Source organism: Hydractinia symbiolongicarpus, chromosome 9, assembly GCF_029227915.1.
Source record: "Hydractinia symbiolongicarpus strain clone_291-10 chromosome 9, HSymV2.1, whole genome shotgun sequence".
NCBI lineage: Eukaryota > Metazoa > Cnidaria > Hydrozoa > Anthoathecata > Hydractiniidae > Hydractinia > Hydractinia symbiolongicarpus.
Genome location: NC_079883.1, coordinates 3,894,993 through 3,909,105, shown reverse-complemented (window position 1 = coordinate 3,909,105; position 14,113 = coordinate 3,894,993). Strand labels below are relative to the sequence as shown.

Genomic DNA, 14,113 nt, shown 5'->3' with positions numbered 1-14,113 from the left:
AAGGTGAGCGACAGATGGGTCTGTAATTTTCAGAACCTTAAACAAACTTGCGTCTAGCCTTTTAATTTTGTTTGCTTAGAAAAGAAAGCTGTTTATGAAAGCAAGATCGGACTTTTTTTTAACTTTTAACAGTTATCACATTTTAAAACTTTTAAGATTTGCTTATCATCAAATGAACGAAACAAAAACAAAAAACAGACGGATCCCGCAAAACGGAAAATGAAGGAGAAACTTTAATTTCTGAACCATGTTTGGCTAACATGATACTTCCCCTCTTGATCACAGTAGAAATTAAGATCATTTACACTTTCTCTACAGACAGGAAAACCTCAACAAAACAAAAATAGAAGTACAAAAGACAAAAAAGTAATTTGTACAAATGTTAAGTCTAAAAATTGGGAATCTTCTTCTTGTAACAAACACAATATTCTTTGTGTAGGGATTCATTTTACAGCTATTACGATCAACCTGTTTCCTTTTTTCTAAAGCATACAGAAAATAATAAAAAAAGATTTAAACTTTGTTTGAGCTTAATCTCACGGACCTGACTTAATTTTTATAGGAATTGAAGATGGCGGATGGATTAAATTTTCTGAGCTTATAGACGCGTAAAAGAGTTTTCTTGATGAATTTTTGTTGGCTTTATATTTCGTTTTTACCTTGTCCTAAACACACTGTGTCTAGATTCTATAGAAGAAAACAAGTTGTTACAGATTACAGCTAGGTGACGAAGATATCACAAATCAATCCAATCTTGATTATTGGTATTGTTGTTTGCAATAGATACCTTTCATTATTCTTTCCCAGCCACATGGGCGTCATTTTTTCAGTAATTCCCTTTAAAATATTTCTGTTAAAAGTAATCTGACAAAATTTCCTTGTTACTTCCTGTTGTCCTTTGAATTAAATTTATCCTTTGCCAGACAATTTCATGGCTTTGTGAATGAACAAATGCGGTTTTTGACAAAGTATTTTTTGGAGTGTAAGAGCGGAAATCATTCAATAGCTAAATGACATTTAAATTTATATAAAGTGTTGAATCAATAAGAATAGTCGATTTCAAATTCTGAAATCCTATTACATCAAAGAAAAATGAAATTTGACGAACAAAAATTGTAATTGAATCTAAAGGGGCAGAAGAAATGTTCTGATATACTTGGTTGCTATTAAACTTTAAAATATTATACAATTTTGAATAAAATAAACAAAATATTGAAAAAAATAAGAAGAAAAAACACACACACAAAAATTACAAAATATGCCAGCTTTTCATGTTGCAAGGTACAATGGTCTACGATGTTTCGTACATGTTGTGACCAGGTCATGATAACACTTTTTACATATTCTCACAAAACCATTTACTAAACTCTAATCTCACAGGAGCAACGTTTCGTCAGTTTCACTGCCTCTGTGTAGTTTTTTCCGTTCGGACAGGACATTGTCACATTCCTTTCAATGACATGTCCTGGACTGCAAGTATTAATCTCAGGTGGAAATAATTTCTGACCAACGATAATTGGTTTTGTTTTTGAAAAGCATGAGCCGAAGCATATTTTGTTCGATATCAACTGAGTAGCACAATCTTCATGTCTGACTGTTTGTTTAAAATGCACACCATGACATTCAATCCCTTTTACCGACATCAACAAGGATAATGCTTTCCTGCTATTTTCGGACACAAATCCATCAGCGGAAATCTTCGCAGCAACTTGACTTAACAACAGATCGTGTTCTGTTTGTTTCCTCGTAGCTGTTACTTTAAATAGTATTGCTGCATAGCAAGCAAAACAAAGCATGTAACTCCACATCATATTTCCTAAAACAGTAAACAAGCTATATTAAAATTGACGCGGTTAAGAATACATATGAAAGTTAATACAAACATTCCGCAATAAGATAAAAAACTAATTGTCGCCTCAACTAACACAGCTATCCGTTATAAAAGCATACACTGATAAAAGCATTCATGTTATTTTTATTTTTGTATATTTCGTTGATTAGAAGGATAATAACATGTACACAACGTTAAATAAACTTAACGTTTATTAACAAGTCATAGAAACTGTCAATCAAATTACCTTGCTTCTGGTGTTTGAAATTTGGTGTGAACTAGATTTATGATTTTTTCGAATGTGGATTATCCCACAGTCGCTGCATCTTTTATTATCGAGGTGCCCATTAATTTTAATTACTCTATTGTTGTCGAATACAAAGGATTCAACAGAGCTTGTTAACAAGGAATTAAGAACTGATTTAATTTGTCTTAATTTTGAAACATGAATATTTCCATCTCCGTAATGTTCTTTGATGATGTAATTAGACGACAGACTTGTCTTTGTCATTAACATGATAACTAAGGATACCAGCATAACAAATTTACCATAACAGAAGGGCGCTGCGCGATATCGAAAGTGATACCACGGGTCAGACGAGCCTTCGCCAAATGACGCACATGGTCAGAGCATGTCTCTTCCTAATTATCGCTAATGACGCTTACTTATCACGTCTTAAAAGGGGCAGGAAATTGACACAATCACTGTACTTTTGAAGTCTTGTCGGTTGACTTGTGCATTGCATTATTTTCAAGTTAACAACAATAATCAGTGCCAAATATTATAGAATTAGGGAAATCTTCAATTACACCTGTGAGTTAGGTCAATGTCAAATGACATACTTTCCAAGAGATGATTTGGTAAAACATGCAACGTTTTATATTAAATATTGTTGACTAATTTTATTCAGTGGACTTATTCTGTATTGAGAATTAAATTATTACTAATATAATATGTTTAATATTATATGTTTATCATTGCTCTAACACAGTTTAAGGTCTTAATAAAAGAGCAAGTTTTTAGGCAATCGTTACATAGGCATTTCGTTCTGAGCTGGAATGTAGTTGTTCATTTAGGGAATTTTAATATCATGATTAAGGAAAGTATCAATTTCTGTAAAATGTTCCGTTTGGATAGTAAAGTGATGTGAATGTTGTAATTTAGGAAGTATGTTATAGCAAAGATTGGATAATCGCTATTCCGTTGGTTGGCGACTTGAACAGTTGCCTTTGATTAAATTCTACTTCCAAATTCTGCTGTTTACGAAAGTTTTTCCCAGTTTTCTTTTAAACTAGCTTTATCCTTGTGTTGTTTTTTTCTAAAGAATTTTCAGTCAATTTGTTCTGCTTTTAACAAAGGAGGTATACCATGGTTTAGCCATGTTAGACTTAGATTCCTACAGCATAGAAAAATCTTTCTCCACTGAGATCTGCTAATTTGGTACTGTTTGGAGGAGTTCTATTTTAACAGTGTGCGTCACCATGCAATTTATGCTGAAGATTTAAATGCTTTTTGGATGTGGTAGAAAGTAAAAAGAAAAAAATATCACGAAGTGCGGAAATGATTTTGGCTTTTCTTTAGAATTTTTTGCTGTCTTATGTGGCTAAATTTAGTCAACCGCAACTAATTGTTATTTTCGGAAGAAGGGTTTGTGTTTCTATTTCTTTCGATTTGTTTATGTGTTTTGTTTTTGCTGTTGTTGCCCAACCTGTCGTTTGTAACTATTACGTACGCTGTACATAATTAAAATTAAAAATCTACAAGTATTCAGGAGTAATGTTTTCAATTAGATTAGGCAAACAGAAAAAATATAATTTTTCCATATGTTGTGCCTGACTCTGTGGCTAATCTATCACGGATCTGATTACGTTAAAAAAACAGGAAAAGCGTACGCATGTAGTTACCACGTAAACATTTAACAACTGCAAGAATGATATCCTAAAAGGAAGGGCTATATTCCAGAATCCATGCAATCTTATTATTTCAGCAACGGTTATCGATATCGGAAATTATTTTGGCGTTTTATGATTAATTAAAGTTAATGGAATGATGAATTAATAAAGAGGAAATATTTTGATAATATAATTCCCATTATCAAACTTAAAATTCAAAACATTATTACGCTTGATATGTTTTTTAACATTTTTAAGGTAATGCGCCTTCCTATGCTATACAATAAAGGTGAACGATACTCAAAACGTCATTTGTGATCCCACTGACGTCGTTAAATATACTATTTCCTAATCAAACGAGTATTCATTGATAAATTCATTCCAATAGCAAGTACAGGTAGTAGTTAAAGAAAAAAACAATATAAAATAGGTAACTATGGCCATTTGTAACGTATAACCTTTATTACGTCTTTAACTTTATTTTTCTTAGAGAGAATTTGTTTCAAGGATATTCTAGACAGGTTGAATTCATACTTTACTAGTACAATAGACTAGAAAGCTAGCATAGTATGTACAAAACACTCCAGTTCCTCAACAATTTACCCCATTAGATAAGAAAACGTTTTTAAGATTTTGATGCACCACACTGCAATAATAAACAAACCTTTGCGCAAGTGGCTTCCAATGTTGTATAACAACCGGCGTCATTTATAGTATAGTAAAAGATGGTTTCATCTTGTTTTTTATCACTTGTATGAATTTAGTAAAACTATAACAACTGTTCCCTAGAAACACCACAACGTATAATTTATGAAATGCAAGTTGCAAAACTATTCTAGGAATAGATTGAATGTCTTCATAGGCAAATGCTGTGTTGCTGCAACAGCTGTTATCATTACAATAGATATTAAAAGTCTATTATTGTGATCAGAGAGATATATTTTTAGCAATAATGTTAGCTATTTGTGTTTACGTCGATCAGGATTAATTTTATTAAAATGACTCAATTTGCATTGCACAAAATAGCATTATTTTACGTTAGCTTACCGCTATGACTCGTGAGAAAGTTTTGCAGAGCTATCTGTTTTTAGATAGATTACTGCAATTTAAGTAGACTGCTAAGGGTGACTCACAGATCAAAAGCCAATCCAAAGTTCATTATCTGTTGTGAGTCAACCTTTGTAGAAATTGGATCAACAAGATCCACTGAAATTACCATTTGCGCATGCGAAACTGACATCATTTGTAAGAATGGCTAGCCTAAGACATCTTGACATTTTACGTATCAGTAAGGCCCTAACAATATTCTACGTTTTTATTATTATTCTCTTCATAAACCAGGCTAGTCTCTCTTACTTAGCGCACATTCTTATGGTACAATTGAGAATGTCTACTTGAAATATGCCTTGTATTGTCAATAGCTACTATTTTGGAAACTAAGTTACACTTAAACTCAAAACTTAATAACGGATTACAATCAGGTTTTTAAGAAGAAATACTAACTAAAGAGAAAGTTACTCAGTGAATCTGGAATACCTTTTCTTCTATTCTATTTAATTGTCGCTTCCTGCAAGGCCGAAGCCACTACTAGGCAGACGGCTGCATGGAGAAAAAACAGGGTTAGGAGACAGAGAAAGAAGACGATTGATATTACACTTGGACATCGTATTCGAAGAGTGTATTCCATAGTGTATAACTAACAATGTCCTGCGGAAGATATAAAATGATTTGATTACCGTTACCTGTAGTATGGTATGACAAGTATCAAACCATACAAACTCTTTGAAGTTTCGTAAGCAAATATGCGTTCTTACTGACACAACGGAGACAAGGAGCATTAATAACATTTTTGTTTCTATTCACGACAGATTTCTTGAAAGAGGTAATTTAACCTTCTTATTCTAACAGTGAGAACCAGAATATATTTACTGAGTTATTCATTTTTTGTGTTTGAAGTTAAAATTTAAATTTAAATTTTATATAACGTATACTTTCAAATGATAAAATATACAAAAATTCAGTTAGTTAGTTTATTTATACCTGCTTAGTCAGGCAACGGAACTAGTCTCACGTTGTCTTCACACTAGAATTAAACATATGATTCCAGTGTGAAAAATCTCACTTGCAAACGTATAGATAACAAAAATTGATTAGAAATAGAGAAATGAGATTTAGTATACAATTTTTATTGTTGATATAGTAACAATGATCCAAATTGCTATTTTGAAGAACGGGTTAAGTGTAAAAAGGTTAAGCTGTAAAAAGAGAATGCGACTCGTTATGGTCAATTGATGCAAAAATACGTGCTAAATGAAAAAAAATAAATGCAGAAAGGAAATCTCTCTTTTTTTGTTCAATCCGCCACTGTCTCATTAATTTAATTGGGGCAAGATGTTTAAATGAAAAACTTCATTTTCTTTATCATTTAATTTTGTCATCCACATTTATACTTTTTTATACAAGTACTACAAAATTGACTTTAAACGTTTCTACCTTAAAACATGTATTTGCTCATGTTTCTTTCTGTGTTTTTACAGAAAAAATGGAAAAAAATTAATAAAATCTAAGTCCTGTCATTGCTCTTATTTTGTCCTCATATCACAGCCGTCCATAGCCTCAACTTTAATTATAAATTTTTTTAATAAAATCCTGACAATTTAAGCCTCTGAGAATTTGAACTTCCAGTAATTGGAACTGTTCTTAAATTCCCCGCTATTGCTTTTTTTCATAAAAATCACTTGATAATCAAACCCCGCAAACTGGAATATTAGCTAAATCGAGCTATTATAGTCAAGATAATTGTGATGAGTGGAACTCCGAAAAAATGTATAGAAAAAATCAAGTTAACGTTTTTCTTTTAAACAACTAAATTGCTCATGTAAAATAGATGCAAACTTTTGTTCTCCAATAAATTTCAAATGACAGTAAAACATGTTTTTGCAGGGCATATTTTTGTTTCTCTTTGACATTAAAAAGTAAAAAAAAATAACAAAAAAATATCATTTTGAGTTATCGAGCAGAAAACCCTAGTATTCAATAACTCGAACTTATGTTTTGGTCCTTTATAATCGAGAGTATGTTAATGAATAAAAGTGATAAATAAATAATCACAAAAAGTGTATGCAACGCCGGTTTATATTACTTTAATGTTATACATATTCAATTCTAACTTTTGTCGGAAGTGGGATATGGTGCATATAGAAATTTTAAAGGTGAGGAGAAAAAGTTAGAACTGAGCGACTTTCTACATCACATTGTCACGATTATATTGTCAAGAATATATAATACCTTATTTGTACTAGCATTGCAACGTATTTTTCTTCGTGCTTTTCCGCAAAATAATATTTAAGACACTATTTGCGAAAAATTATTTTCCGCGACAAAAATGAAGAAATGCCAACTTACGCAATTTTATGTTGGTGTGAAATCAAGATCAATTTCAGTCAAAGAAGATAGTTAAGTCGATAAAATCATAACAATGGTTTATTAAAACTGTATTTAGTGAATAATTTATTGGCTTTTCTTCCAAAAATTGACGTAGTTAAATTAACTAGCCGTTAACCCGTGGAAAAATCCACGTGTTCGCAAGTCCTTTTTTGTACCGCATTGCGTGTGTTTCGCTATTTGCGCAGCTAAGCTACTATTTTGCGTGAGAGACAGACAGACGTTTACGGGTATTATAATATAGATAGTTGTTAAATGTATTTTTTTTACCCACAAAAATACTTACCGGCAAGAATAATACCATTAGCTAACCTTTTTTTATAAGTAAGGCTTGGAAAAATAAGAAAAGAATATGCATAAAATTTTACATGGGGAAATATCACTTTTATAGGCAAGATTAGAAATTTTCCAGGTTAAGGCCAAATGTCATGGTTTTGTTGGTATAATAGTTTGTTTTTCTAAAACAAACTTCTATACAACATAAGTGAGATTAGATTAAGAACCTAGAGCCACTTATTAAATATAAAATAGCGTTAGCTTACAAAGTAAAATATCAAAGGCTGCACCTCTGTTCGCAAGCCTCATTGCAAAAAGGCAAGAACCCCTTTGCACACCGGTTTGCCAGTTACTTGCTCAAGAATCTAACAAAATCCAACGCACTATAAGCACTTTTAACAAATGCCTTTAAAAAAATCATTAAATTTCTTGCAGCAGCGGTAGAAGACAAACCAAGTTAGAATTAATACTTAGTTAATATGTCATTAATCAATCGTTAAAATAATTGACTTTATCCTGGAATTAATTTTACATTATTACAACACTTAAAACTGTAAACATGTAGTCTTCAACGGCGATCAGAATTAAGCTTATTCTGAATTCATCATTCGTTGTGATCCAATTCCAATATACGGTTGTAATCATATTGAAATTTTATAGCTAACATAGTTTTCAATAATAACTATATAAAGAAGAAAATGTTTAAATACATAAATGTATTTTTTGAATGATTCGCTTCACTAAGCATCGTAAAAAGATTGCAAGTCACACCAAGTCACACTAAAAAGAAGGGTGCTACCTTTTTATACAATTCAATTAGTGTAATGGCGATGCAACTACAATCTGGACATAATATTTAATAAATATAATACATAATTTTTTGGCTATTTCTTGAAATGACCTAACGGCATCACATGGCCAGTACTCTGTAGCCAGCTGTCAGGGGTGTGGGCCGAGTAACCAACGTCCAATAAGCTCAAGCTGTACTTTCCATAACGTCCTCGTTATGAAACAGGTAAGAAAATTTGTAAAATTTAAGCAAACTGACGTCAGTAAAAATTAGTATTTTCTAAGAATTTTATCAAAAAATCCATAGTCCTATGTCCTCAAAAAACACTGACAAGTGAATATGACAAGTCGTGCGTGTTACATACATAAAAACGACTTTTAATTGCTTGTGGTTAAGACTTTTAAAACTCCGCCCTTCATCAGCAATAATTTATGTCTGTTGTTGTCATGTTTTTGCTAACATGTTGTTAAACTCGTCACAAATTATTCAGCATGAGGCTTGTATATTAACTTGCTTAATTTCTCGATTAGGCGGCTGCGCGCTTATTAAGTTTTTAGGACTCTAAGGTGCGCCCATTTGAGCGCACGATAATTTGAGTGAACCGCTTCTTATATTTATTGAACAAAAGGATGATCTCTGAAAGTGGTACTTATTTAGAATCGAAGACTCTTCTAATTCACAGTGAAACCTGCTCAACAAGTCATCGTTTTCACCAGAAGCACAACAAAAACCATTCTTAGCCGAATACTTATGACAATGGAGCCATGGACCCACAGAGCCTTAAAACAAAGCACATCACTAAGCTACATACTGCTACAAACAAGACACCTTTGCTTTAACGAAACAGCAACATTTTACATATTGACCTCGGGCAAATTATCGTGATTTTTAGAATAACTGGACTATACAAAACTATATAATTCGACTCCCTATAACATTTTCGAACATATTCGTATTTTAGCAATTCTTCTAGCACGGTAAAAAAAATTAAATTCTATCAAATCCTATCAAATCAAATCCATCCTAGATATCTCCTTAAAATTAGCTATATCTTCAATTTTTAACTCTTTGACACTGTTGTTAAAGAATTCTTTATTCTTTATAATTATTTATGTAGGATAAATCAGTGTTTGAAACATATTAGCCATAAACCTTTTTGTAACGACTAAGCTAAACGAAATATAAGTAAGCATATTTTTAGCATTAATGTCACCATTACGCCTGCGTCTGTCCTTATACTACACAAAAAAGCATTATTTTTCAAAAAAGAATGCTGCTATCATATGGTTTTAGACAAAATACAGCAATCAGCATATAATAAAAACAAATTTAACTCTATCTAATTACCATGTCATTTAGAATAATCTCTTCGTGCACAACATGACAGCTTGCATTCGAATTCAAGCTTATTTTTGCATATACGCTAGCCTAACATGAAGTAAAATTTAAGTTCTGGTAGCCTGCGTTCAGCTCCAAAACCTTATCCGCTAAGCAAGTCTAGCGTGTAATAGTGAAACGTGTAAAAAACGTGACATATAGCACGTTTGATATTTTTAAACATTGAATGTTTAAGAATTTAATTAAGCATTAATTTTATTCACCCTTGCGGACACAGGATACATTAGTCATACAACAACATTAGGTCTGTTTTTAGGCCTCAAGGTGCTCTTCTTATATTGTAGTTTTTAACTTAGAGGATAATATATACGGTGTATGAGAGAGAGGTTCACTAAAAAAACACCAGCTCGAGTTTCTGTAGCAGCTTTATATAAATAATTCTTCATTTCTCAAAGTATTGTATTGTGCAACAATAATCCATTTAGCATTTGGGTTGATACGAAACGCATTTGACATAAAAGCTTAACATACGTAACACGCTATTTAACCAAAATATTTATATTTTAGAATGCCTTCTTTATGGCAACAGACATCATTAAAATATTATCTGAACAAAAACACGCGCCTGGACGATTGCTTTAACCGCATGCTGTATTAACGACGTATTTTACTAACTCGTTCATGTCTAATGGCATCCATAATGTCTTACTGTCAGTTTCGTTAAATTAAATGGAAACCCGCTTCCATAGGTCTTAAGAAATTCTATCAAGTGCCCTCTTATATGCGATATATACGATATCCACAAAATAAAAATGCGTCACAAAAAAGCTTTGCAATAAGGTAAAACTCTTCCGTAACCTTAATTATAATTTTTTTTTTAGTTTTCATGTCAAATAGAATCCTAATTGCTATTTCAAGTCCCCCTAATGAATCTTCAAATTGAATTGTGCAACTTAACTACCACATGATATTGCTTTGATGATTAAAATAACACCCGACGGGTTTAAGTGCCTAAGAAAGTACAACACCCTAAATTGAACATTTTAGGTTTCTCCAATATCCTTGGTGCCATAAAGAATCTATAGACCTTTTCAAATGTTGGATAGAATCTTAAAACAAAATTTCTACTCATTAAGGAAATTTAATCAACGTGTCATTAATAATAATTAACATACATTAGTGACTAATTACATCATCCTGGAGTTAATTTGAATAATGTTACAACATTTAGAACCACATACAAGACCTTGAAATTGTTATGACGTAAAACAAAATAAAGTTTGCATGTCTTCAGGTACTTATCCAAAATTTATCACGCCTTATTTTTCAATTTGACGCTGTAATTATATTATTTACTAGTTTTTAATTATCCTTAATTATTATTTATTACAACGACAGTATGTCATCAGTTCGTCCACAATTAAGTTAATTAGTTGATAGGCGAAGGATCACAGATTTTATAAAATCCACGAGAGTTCGCCTGTTGCTCCTCACAGCACCTTTAGCTACCTATAATATAGATATAGGCTAGTCTGGAATACTTAAAAATTGTCACTGTACTATATAAAATTCTTGCGAGAAATTTGGGATATGAGAAAGATTCCTTTTTTTATTTAAATATCGTGTTATCAAGACATTGTCTTATTAATGCAGAACCCCTTGTTTTTTGCATTCTTGATTAACTCATATAAAAAAGCGAATTTATTAGCTGGGGTCGTGTGTATTATTACCTGGGAATTTGCGCAAACTCATATTTAACTAATCTCTTGGGCGTGAAAATCTGCAGTTAACTCTTGTTCTTGAGATTTGTGTACGGTTCAGTGAGAGTTCAAAATCGCGGAACGTGACTGTAGTCTTATAGTCTGATTACACATTTGTTTACAAAAGTTCAAACGAGAGTATCAGTGCCGCGAAACAATAAAACTTTTAAAATAAGATGGAAGAAATGTTATTGTTTAACTTGCAAATTTTTTCAAAAAAAAGTCAATAAAGACACTTAAGTAAGCGCTCCATGTATGTAGCTCGCCTAAAAGAAAAAAATATATAAAGTAAATAAATTTCTAAATAGAACCATCGCAAAATTTCATAAAAGCGCTATTATACTTTGTGGTCATTTTCATCAGGGACTGCATTGCTTATTTCATACTAAAGGCGGGAATAATAAAAAATATATTGAAATTCATATAATAAAATGAACAAGAAGAGTTCAGAAAACTCACCTATGGTTGTTTGAACTTCAAATTGACAGCTGATTTCAAATTCAAAATATCAGTGACTTAAATTTTATGTGATTGTTTCTAAATATGCGCATACTTTTTTCCAGCTTTTTTACAAAATGGTGAAATGGAAAAATAAACATATGAACTAGGTAGCTAGCTATCATTGATTGAATGGAAACAAGAAAGGGAAATAAATATCTTAAACAATGAGAAAGAAAAATAAATACAAATTAATCGTTTATATAATTTTTTGGGGTTTAGACATATATTTTCCTGCCCAATTCGTGCACAGCCAACAAACAACCAAGTAGCCTAGCCTCCATGACCATTCTCCATTTTAAACGTTACCACTTGCAAACGTTTAAATAAAAAAATGTTTACCTATTCAGCGGCTTCTTTCCTTCGAAAAGAAATACCAAAATTTCTCTTATACCTTGCGGAGTAAATGCATCCACAGCACGATAAAAGATTTTATGTTTCACTCCCTCCTGCAGCGATATCATTTTAGTTTGGGGGTCGTGTTTTACAAAAAATGTGTTAATGGTGAGAGAGAGAGAGCATTAATCTCGACCAAGTTTAAACTTAAGAAAAACTAATAATAAGCGTGAGTGATATTATTTCTTTAGGAACAGAAATATTTGACGTAATCACTCTAAGAAAATATAAACCAATCAGAAAAAGTCAGGAAAATACATAATAATACTTTTTAATGAAAAAGAACAAGAATTTATTCGTCGGCGTTCAGATTGCTTAATTTAAATGTATTATGAAGTTTTCCAGATGTTTGGAAGGTTATTTACGGAGTTCAGAAAACTATCAAAAGGTTTCCATAGATTTAACTTTAGGAACTTTAAGTTAATGTGGCCATTTATATTTTGGCCGAATTTGAATTTTTTTATAATATTCGCGGTCCCAATTCGTTAGGGAAAAATTGGAAACACTGCTTAAAAATACCACATTTTAGCAATTTCATAATGGCTAACCATATGAAACCAAGGCATATTTTACTTCACTCCTCGCATGCCTAAGTAATACCCAATTCTCCCAGACTAATTTACAATAGTTTAAATGATATATTTTACTTCGTTGTTTTTTTTTTTTTTTTGTTGTTGTTGTTTTTTTGCTGCACTTTATTACCACTTGTACCTGAAAAAATAATTGACGCATTCTTGAGTCATCACTACTGTATCTTACGTGACTACGTATGGTTTCCGGCAGGGAAAGGATATGGAGCGGATTAATTGTGCAGGATGGTTATTATTTACAAAGTAACCAGCTATTCCGAATAAAGTTACCGTCATTTGTCAAATACGAGTTTGAGCAAGTCCCTTTTTGTTTTGAAATTGAATTTTTTAAACTAGTTGTTAGCTTCTTGAATAAAGCACGGGGTTTCGCCCTTCCTATGTGTTTCCGGCGCCAATATTTTGAGCATCTTTAATATTACTTCATGCGTTCTGTAGCACCACGTACCACGGATATTATTAAAGAGAAAGGTAACTAACAACTAAATTTAACGTCATAATTTTAGGGCGATATGGAATGCAAGTTTTTTTCATGAAAAGTACATGGGCAAGGTCATTTTGTTTATAAACTTGTTTACAAAATAAAAAAAAACTGTTGAGAAGTATATATAATAAATTTAAAGAGGTTTCTGGAATATGGATTATTTCCATCACTTTTGCGGCTAGTATAAAATAAATACAAAATAGTACATACCCTTTTTTAGTTTTTTAATTTGTATTTTTTTTAATATGTTTGCAAGCCAACATCGTTAAAATTAGTAAAGATGGACAGTTGTTGTGACAAATATATAAATGTCACGTTACTTGATGACGCATGTTGCGGTAAATAAAATTAAATATATTAATACTGATTTGTTTTCTATTAACTTGTTGTATCGTGACCGTACGTCGAACTTAACAGATAAGCAATGATTTTTAATGACAAAACGAAAGAAAAAATTATAACAGGAAAATTATAATTTATTTTTGTTTACCAAATTCGAGATAATTTCTTGCTTACTACCGCATGTGCGTGACTTTTTATTTCAACGACTCCACTAGATAACCGCCTAAGTTATCATTCCTTTGGATTGGAAAATATATTCAAATAAACGAAATTGTGAACTACTAGTCGGCGGCTTGTGGAAAAATCCACGGGTGTTCGTCTGTCCTTTTTATACCGCATTGCGTGCTTCTCGCTATTGCGGTTACCATTTTGCGCAGAGACAGACAGAAACGGCTATCATTATAAAGTGCAGCATTTAAAAATTTGAATTAGCGTATTGGTGTTATATAATAATATAAGCTAATTTTTTATTTG

At 31.8% G+C, this 14,113-nt stretch overlaps 1 protein-coding gene across 5 annotated transcripts; it reads right to left on the bottom strand.

Annotated features, from left to right (window-relative positions):
• Positions 1–1,145: 1,145 nt before the first annotated feature.
• On the bottom strand, positions 1,146–13,638 carry LOC130657257 (cerberus-like). Of its 5 annotated transcripts, none has more exons than XM_057460236.1 (2): positions 13,508–13,638; positions 1,146–1,816 (listed from the first exon to the last, which is right to left on the bottom strand). In XM_057460236.1, exon 2 carries the CDS (start codon positions 1,809–1,811, stop codon positions 1,362–1,364), a length of 450 nt encoding a protein of 149 aa, XP_057316219.1. In that variant the 5' UTR covers positions 1,812–1,816; positions 13,508–13,638; the 3' UTR covers positions 1,146–1,361. The 5 variants fall into 5 exon arrangements, with proteins under 5 accessions (XP_057316219.1, XP_057316222.1, XP_057316220.1 ...); XM_057460239.1 differs by lacking the exon at positions 13,508–13,638 and adding an exon at positions 12,173–12,677; XM_057460237.1 differs by lacking the exon at positions 13,508–13,638 and adding an exon at positions 9,582–9,785.
• Between the last annotated feature and the right edge of the window lie 475 nt (positions 13,639–14,113).

Excerpts from the sequence above, each read along its gene's own strand:
- LOC130657257 (XM_057460236.1), bottom strand. The coding sequence starts at position 1,811 with ATGATGTGGAGTTACATGCTTTGTTTTGCTTGCTATGCAGCAATACTA.